This window comes from Rhinolophus sinicus, linkage group LG02 (assembly GCF_036562045.2).
Source record: "Rhinolophus sinicus isolate RSC01 linkage group LG02, ASM3656204v1, whole genome shotgun sequence".
NCBI classification, from domain to species: Eukaryota; Metazoa; Chordata; class Mammalia; order Chiroptera; family Rhinolophidae; genus Rhinolophus; species Rhinolophus sinicus.
The window spans coordinates 104,016,626-104,025,391 of NC_133752.1; the positions used below are offsets into that span (position 1 = coordinate 104,016,626).

General features: G+C 52.3%; 1 protein-coding gene across 3 annotated transcripts in view; it reads right to left on the minus strand.

Moving 5' to 3' along the window:
* PFKFB3 (6-phosphofructo-2-kinase/fructose-2,6-biphosphatase 3) overlaps positions 1–8,202 on the minus strand; it is a 70,195-nt gene extending 61,993 nt beyond the window's left edge. Inside the window, exon 1 of one of the 3 annotated variants that reach the window (XM_019738224.2) lies at positions 7,981–8,202. In XM_019738224.2, coding sequence (XP_019593783.1) covers positions 7,981–7,996 — 16 coding nt within the window. In that variant the 5' untranslated portion in view covers positions 7,997–8,202. The remainder of the gene's footprint in view (positions 1–7,980) is intronic. The other 2 variants (XM_074325018.1, XM_074325019.1) reach the window with 2 other exon arrangements.
* Between the last annotated feature and the right edge of the window lie 564 nt (positions 8,203–8,766).

An 8,766-nucleotide genomic window follows, 5' to 3' on the forward strand; every position in this document is an offset into this window, starting at 1 on the left:
ATTGTGTTTCTTGCCTTTTCCACCAAATTTCCTCACCTACTGAGTCTATAACCTTCCCTTTCTTCGTGTTCCCATAATGTTTATCTTGTGAATGTCTCCAGAGAAATGTGGTACTTGCAAATGGCTGGTTGTTATGGGGCCTCCATCTTTCATCCAGATTCACTGCTTCCTCCCGTGTCTGCCTGGCTCAGGAAGCCCCCACAGAGAGGGTGGCCACTTCTATAGAGTGCCTGCCAGCAGAAGCCCGAATCAGCCACATCTTGCTGGAGACCCTAAATCACACCCGGAACCCTAGCTGCAAGGGAATCTGAGAAATGCAGTTAACAGCTTCCCAGACTCTGCAGTACAAGCTGTTGCACTAGAATAGTATCTTCAGGGTTGTGGGTTACTCCCCCGTTAGTGGCCTGGAAATCAATTTATTGGAAACAGATCAGAATTATTTTTTAATGAAATGGAATAGATTAGAAAATATCGGAGCATACTGTATATTTTAAGGATAAGTAGTTTTTCATGAAAATTTCTGTCCAGTCCTTAACCCAGCACTATTAAACCTGAATTTCTGGTACATCAGCCTTTTTTAAAAGCTCCCCAGTTAACCCAAATGTGTGGCCAGGAATAAGAGCCACCGGCATCTGGTTTTGTTCTTTTGTTCTTAGAGTTCTTCTGTACCCGTTGTGCAGGGCCAGCCTCTGGCCACGCCAACAGTCACGTGGCTGCAGTGCTACAGGCCCGACTTTCACTAGAGTCTGTCTGCATCAAAATGCATCTTTCTCTTGGCCAGGCTCTTTCTCGTTCTCTCTTCCTGCCTTGAAGCCCACACTTCCTTGGGGACACCTTTGTAAGCTCACCACCCAACTGAATGATGAAACCTTATTCTTCCTGTGACTGGACTGGCCCATGTCGCCAAGCTTCCTGGATGAGTTCAGCTGCCCCAGGGAGGGGTTCCTGAATCTAATCGCTGGGGTTCAGTCTGTCAAGCAGACAGGCAAAATACCAAAGCAATTCGGGCCTAAGAAAGAACCAGTTGTTTCCTCAAAAGCACCAGTGCAGCTGAGCACCCTGCACCTGAAGGGAGGAAAGCCAGGACAAGGGGCCACACCTTGGGAACGCCTGCTTGGTTTTCCTCTGGCAGTTGACACCAGTCAGGAGAAGTGCGCTTGCTGAACTGTCATATCAGATGCCTTCCGGAGCAACAGCTGGAGGGGCTGCTTGTGGACAGGGCAGGATAGCCACAAACCCATTCGCTCTTCAGACATCCCCAGCCTGGCCCCTGACCAGAGCTTTGGCCATATCCGGGGTGAGGCGCCCTTGAGTCCCTGGATACAAGATGCAGCCAGGAGCCGTAGGCGCTGTCACGAAGAGGGGCCACTCCACCCTGAGTCCCCTCTGACAGTTGTCCCCTCCACTGGCCTAGTCACCAGGAGGAAATACGGAACTGTTCTTCTGCAGGTTGCAAAATGATGAGCAATTTTTGTGTTCTTTATGGTTTTTGCATTTTCCAAATGGCTTACAATTGAACATATTATTCAAAACACTAGGGCTTCCAATTAGTGAAATAAATTAATTAAGTCTCTTCCCCCAGCCTGCTGTGAAAGTGCACAACACAATCACTCTTTCCTGAGCTTTTGTACCAGAGGATCTGCCACTGTAGATCCTCCCGTGCAGAAGCTCAGGAAAGCGTGATTGTGGTTACTGTAGGCTCTGGGGAGACAAGCAGAGTTCTTAGCCCTGGAGCGACCTGAAGGAACCGCAGACACGTGATTACGATGGCCTGACCTCAGAGACAGAGAGTTCCAGGCTGGCTTCACCGGGCAGAAAGGCAATGCGCCCGTCCACGGACGGTGCAGCCCCACACTGACTTCCTTTGGGCACACGTTTCAGACTGAAGTGGAAGCTGTGGGAGCAGAGACCAGAGAATGCAGGGCCATGACTTCTTCATTTGCCACTTGCCTGAAAACGTAGGCTTTCACCTGGAGATGCTGGGAGAGACAGGAGGCCAGGGTGCCCAGGACAAGGCACAGAGGGGTCCTTCTGCCTCCTGCAGCCCGCTTAGCCTAGAAGCTGGGGAGACCCCGTGTGTCGCGACAAGCATCCAAGTGACCGGAAAGCATCGATCTCTGAGAGTTGGGCGGACTCTCAGTTCACCCCCTTCTTTTACAGATGGGTGAACTGAGGCCAAGTGCTCTTGTCGCTTACATGAGATCACCCAGCCAGGTACTGACACAGCTGGACTTGTCACTACCTGGTCTCTGAGCTCCCAGGCCAATGTTTTCTATATATTCCATTCCTAAAGAGGGGTGCGTTCTGTCACTCCTCAGATGCTTCATCCAGCTTTCATGTCACCACGTCTACTGCCTGTGGTACCTGCCAGGGCTGCTCTCAGAACTGTCCCAACAAAGGATTAATAAATACTTAGAGACTAACTGATCTGTAAATATGGCCGCATTCCTGCGGAATGAGTGGTCTCCCGTGAAATCGCCTGGGAGCTACCGTATTGGGGGCTGGCAGATGCTAGACAAGACCTGGGCTCTTACATTACATGAGACCACAACGCCTACAGAACAGCAGACAGGGGTGAGGGCTGGGGGCACTCCTGAGGCCCCTTCTTGTCCTTTCCCTGCCCCACTACCCTTTTGTAACTTCTTCTCCCCTTGTTCATTTTATCCAGCTTTCATCATAAATACAATTGAAAAGGACATGGGAGGACAGGCCTTCTTTACAGCCCAAGGTGCTGTTTCCATATCTCCTGGGGATCAGCTGTTGATAAGAGACCCCTCCCTGCCCTCAGGGAGGTCCAGGCAGCCTGAAGCTAAAGGAAAGACGCATAATTCACTGCAGAGGACAGAGGACAGGGATGGATGGTTGAACAGCAAAGATCTATAATTCCTGAGCACTTACGAGCATCTGCAAGTAGAAAGCCTACCTGCTACCTGCATGAGACACCCCCACCCCCAGGTCTGAATTAACCAACCTGCAGACTACACTTATGCTCATGGCACCTGTTGCTATTTTTATTGTTGTTGTTTAGAATGTGGTATTTCCCAAGAAGTACCAAAATGGTGACTTTAGTAAAAAGTTAAAAATGTGTCCACCTTGCTTACATTCATGGCTTGGTATTGTCTTTATTTTAAATTTATCCGTGGGGAGAAGACCATAATCTTTCAGCGATTAGGGTTTCCTGATGTCTTGATTTGGCTCTGCCACTACCCATTCCAGAGGAAATTAGAGTTTTTGACAAGTTAACCAAGCACAAGAATTTGTGGAGCAGTCGCTACCACCAGGCCTATAGAAGTATAGACAAAGACCCTCCCCCAAAGAGCAGACAAATGAACGCCCAGGAAGCATTTTAAGGACAAGTTCAAAACTCTGGTTATGGGACAGGATATACCTGCAAAGCCCCATCTGCATAAAGTAGATGGAAAGGGAGGCAGCAAAGACTTGACCTTGAGCAGGGTCTAAGGAATGACCAGAAGTGCACACGTGCAGTGCGGGCCCACGTGAATGCACGTGTAAATGGAGTGAGAAGGACGGTAGACACGCGGGAAGGTGCGGCCGGGTCCCAGGAGAGAAGAGGATGTAGGAGGGAATCAACAGGTACAAGAACACAGGATGGCCCAGGCCGGCCGCTGCTGGACGCTGAGGGACACGCCTGAGCAGCAGAGCATGGGAACACGTAGGAAGGGCTCAGCTCAGTGATAAAAGGCCTGTAAAGACATTGTCAGCTGACAACTCACTAAATAAACCACAAAGGGGCAACCTGGAGACGGAAGGCCCATGACTGGAAGCTGAGCTGGCTCAGCCTGGTGGGCTGTGCTTCCCAAAGCCAGTGTCACTCAGCTCCCTTCCCGTCAGGAACAGAGTTCTGCAATGGCCTGGGAGCCCCATGCTCATCCAGTAAGTTGGTTGGCCCGTGGATGCAGACACCCAGAGAGGAGGGCGGTGCCAACATGGCATAGGAGCTCAGGAAAGGAAGCAAAGAACCAAGGACCAGCCCAGCTCCTCCTGGAGAGTGTCCTTTCAGGATGGGCTCTTTGCACTCGCACTGGGGAGAGAAAGGAAGGAGACGTCCTCGATTTGGGGTCCCAAAATGCTGATCTATCTGCCAGTGAGTTCTGTCGCAAGCAGCTGACCCACAGGAATTCCAAAGCCGTAGCTTCCCCTGCGATGGCGTAACTTGTTTTTCCTGATATTCCTTGGGCAGCCCTGGTACCTAGCGCCCAGCAGGGCACTGATGAGCTCACCGTGCAGCTGTGGCCTGACATCTGGCTGGCCTGTCATCTCCACGACACCTGACAGGGGTGATATGCTCAGCACCTGACAGCAGTGCCCTGGGGCCACCTCAATAGACACAGAAGGCCACCTGTTCTCTCTTGTGCAGGCCCAGCCTTCGTCTCTCAAAGACTGACGTGCGTCAGGCAGCTAAGTCTGTCTCTTGGTTCTAATGGGAAAGAAGTCGCTGGTTCCTGATGAGAAACATCATCCTACATGGTTTCTGCCTGACATACATCATATGTCATCATAGCATAGATCGCATCATACATCATGTTGTATCATATGCTATCATTCCCTGTGCTGGAAAGGCAGAATACAGAGGTAAAAGTCCCCGCTGGTTAGCACACAACTTAATGAGGGAACTCAGGCAAGTGACACAACCTCTTTAAGCCTCACTTCCTTTATGTTTACAGAAATAATAACAGCAGGCCCCTCGGGAGGTAGTGGTGGGGATAAATGAACACAGTAAGGCACTGAGCACAGCAGCCAGGACTCGGAAGGCGTTCGGGAAGTGTTACTTTGGTATCTTATTGTCCTTTACTTTTAGAACCTCCACCCACTCGTCCACTGTCCCTTCTGAAGGTGGGGATGTGCAAGGATTCTTGGGACACGGTTGTCTGAAGACATTTTTATAGGCTTCTCAACCCCAAAGGGACATGAAGAATTTAGTCAAGACCCCAGTTCCTGAGCAGAACCACAGCCACATTACCTGAAAAACCACTCATCTACCCAATTTTTAAAGCTCTCCTGTCTTACAGGTAGAACTACCTCAGCCTCCCTTCATAGCTGGTTTCCAGCTTTAATCACTCCGTTCGTAAGCTTCCTCCCAGGGTCTAGTTTTTCCTGCCCCCTTCGGTTCTCACAAATTTTCTTCATGTTTCAGGCAAGGACATTTCCTGCTCCTTACACAAACCAATCTCCAAACCTACTTCTTCCGGCAGCTCGGCCAAGGACCCAGCTCTGTTCCCCCACTGCAGCCACCTTCACCCTGAAACCAGCCAAGAAGAGACGTGAGCGTGAACGCAGTCTCACATTTCAATCCCACCTGCCAGCTGGGAAGGTCATTGCCAGCTGCTGCCCCAGCCAGTCTCAGCCACCACCATTCATTCCATTCATGCTGTGACATTATCATAGCCCTGTGGACCATGATGGAGAGGCAGCAAGGTCTAACTACGAGGCAGGAACTGCCAAGTCTATCTTATTAGCTCAGCACCTCACGTGTGCCTGGGGCATAGCCAGCCACTCAATCTAGAGGATGAACTTGGCCCCTCACCCTTTGAAGCCTGGGGTAGTAATGCCCAGGGCTCTGCACTATCTCTTGGGGTTTCCTAGACCCTGCCCAAACCTTTGTGATAATCCCTTTATTAAATTCTTCGCAACTTGCCCAATATGAGTGTACCAAGTGTTTCTCCCAGGCCCCTGACTGAGCTGCTCCCAAAGTCTTACTTGTCAAGACACAGAAACACAGCATGGGAAGGGAATTAGCAGTCAATTAACCTTCTAGAAGGTTAGCTAGGAGTCCTCCATCTGGCTTCTCTTTTTTGGGGGTGGAGAAGGCAAAGTCTTTTCATTTCCTATTTTTTAATTACTTTTTTGAATAGTTCATATATTCAGATGGTTCGTAATTAAAAAAAAAAAAAAAATCTAAAAGCCTATATACACTGAAGTCTCCAGGATCTGGCAGTGGAAGGAATGGGGTACTGTTGCACACCCCCTCCTCTCACAGGCAGACTTTTCACCTCCAGATGACATCTCATCATGACATTAAACAAACCCTGTCTCCCTGTAATCTCCACTCGTGCTTACTTCTAAATAGGAGATCACAGCTCAGTGACGTGAGGAACTTCTGTCTTAGACTCCAAGCCCTCCAGGGTCACCGTCACGAAGCCGAGTTCTCTTCAGATTAAAAAAACAAACAACAAAGCTTCACACGGTTGGCAGTGTGCACATGTTTTGTCCTGTGCGAGGTAATAATTGCACTAAAATATGCTGTCATAGAGTGAAATCTTCATGTGGAAAGACCTTTTAGCTACCCGCTTGTTTAACCCTGGCTGCATCAGGCTCCCCTGAGCACTGTGACAAGTAAACAGATGGCTTTCCTTTGAGGAGTTTGCCACCAGAGACCACAAGGACACAGTCGACAGGGGAAGTGACCAACTTAGCACAGAAATCACCATTCATACTGCAGCTAAATGAGGTCAGGTGGGGCTCTGAGAACCTCCAGAGACAAGGTGGCCATGTTATATACGGAATAGAGGAGACATTGAGGACAGTGACCGTGGGACTAAACGTCATTAGCTGCCTGACTGAACACCGCACAGAACTCATTGTTCCCTGTTCCTTGCTGTCTCCTTCCTTCTCACCATTCCCAATGGGACAGGGCATGCCACCACCCCCTTCACAGCCAGGAGATCTAATGGCATCTTAGCAACCTCTGCGTAAGGGACAAAGTCCCATAGGGTGTCATAGGCAACCCTGGGTAGCATTAACCTGACAATCAATCTGAATTACGAGAGAAGTGAAGAGAGGGCAAGAAAGGTGGGGTGGAGGGAGCCGGGAGAAAGCAAATAGCACGGCCCCAGGTCCCCCAGAGTCAGGGCTACCTCTCAGTTAGTTCTCAGTCAGTTGTACCCAGGTGGGGGTGTGGAAGCCTTGGGTCTTGGCTGACAATGGGTCACCAGAGCCCAAGCCTCTCTCAACACCAATAGGAAAAGCAGAGGAGTCTGGTAGCTCTCATTGGAAAGTAAACTTGAGTCTCCCTCCCTGTCCTATACTCTCTCCTGAGGGCGCCCTAGAGTCCTCGCCCAGTTCTGCAGGGCCTTGGGGGCCCCAAGGCCTCCAGCACAATGCCCATCAAATGGAGCCAAGCACAGCAGCAACCCCTTTCCAGGCAGGGGGCCATAGGATCGATCATCTGGGACTTTCTGGCAGGCCTTGCACACCCAGCACGCCAGGCACAGGAGAAAGCGCCAGTGAAATGCCTAAATGCGAGGAGGCAGGTCACCTAGGGAGCGCCTGCAGGTGGGCCAGGTGGGGCGCTCCATGCAGGGTGCCAGGTACGCGGAGGAGGGCCTTGCCGGGGGTGGGGTAGGAGGCCCCTCCCTACCGGTTTGCTTTCCTGTGCATTGTTTCACCAGTCCCCACACAGCCGGCCCTATTTTGGCGCCCATTTTGCCAATGAAAAAACTGAGTCTCCAAGGGGGTTAAATGACTTCCCAAGGATCAAAGGTGGGAAAGGGCCGGGACCGGACTCGCGCTCCGCTTTGCCTTCCACAGCAGCGTGCCCCGAGCCCTGCAGCCCCCGCCCAGACTCCGCCTGCCATCGGAGTGCGCAGCCGGGCTCCGAGCTGCAAAGCTCCCGCCACCGCAGAACCCCAGATGGCCCGTCCGCCGGGGAAACGCTATTCCACCTGCACCTCGGAATTTGAATGCAGCGCGACTGGGGGGGTCAAAATGCCGCGACTGGCTCCTCGCGCGCTGCGCATCCGCTCCCGCACAAGGTGTCAGCCGGCGCGTGGCCCGAGGGGAGATGCAGGGCCTGAGGGGAACCCGGAACCGGGGGCGGGGTAGTTCGGGGCCCAGAAGGGCAGGGCTGGCCCTGAGGGGACAACGCGGCGCCCAGTCTCAGCACTGCGCGGGCTCCGCACCTGGCCCGCGCAGGTCTCCGGGCCCCGCACCCAGCTCGTTCCGGGCGGGGACCCCGCCTACCTTTCCTGAAGGGCATCGCGGAGGGGCGCTCCCTGCAGAGCTGCTCCGGGACACTGAGGCCGGGAGATGTCCAAGGGCCAGCTCGCGACTCGGGGGCGCCTGAGAGCGCCAGGCGCAGGGCAAGGGAGGAGGAAAAGGACAAATTTGGGCAAAACCCGGGCGCGTCACCTAGGGAGGGAGGAAGCAGGCGAGGAGGGCGGCGGGGCGGGCCCTCGCGGAAACCGCTTAACCCTGCGCTCCCCGCCCCGCCCCCGCGCCCAGCAGCCTCCCCCGCCCGGAGCTGAGACCTGCCTCTCCTCACACCAATGACCGACCGCCTAGCATGCTCCTCCCGGGCAGGAAGAAAACCAGCTCCCCGGTCAACTCCTTCGGGCTTTTCGGGGACATCATCCTGGAATGATTTAAGAAACGTTATCCCATTTTTATCTTTATGTCCTCAGGCGCATAGGTTGGGCACAGGGGACTCATCAAATGGCTGCTTGGCTTGAATTGAAATTGTATCAGGTCTGGAGGGAGTCGCCCCCTAAAAGCACAGCTCTGAAAGCAATCCTGGCCACTCTCATCCAAAATCCTTCCTACTCCTGCTCCTGCCCAGCTTTCTTTTTCTCCCCAGCACTCATCACCTATGAGGAACTTTCTGTTTTTCTGTTTTGTTCACTGCTGTTTCCCTGGAACCTTGAGCAGTATCTCACACACAGGTCAATACGTGTCAATAATAATAATAATAATAATGACTTAAGGAACTGAAACTCAGAGAAATGGGGGAGGGAGATCATCCCTCCCATT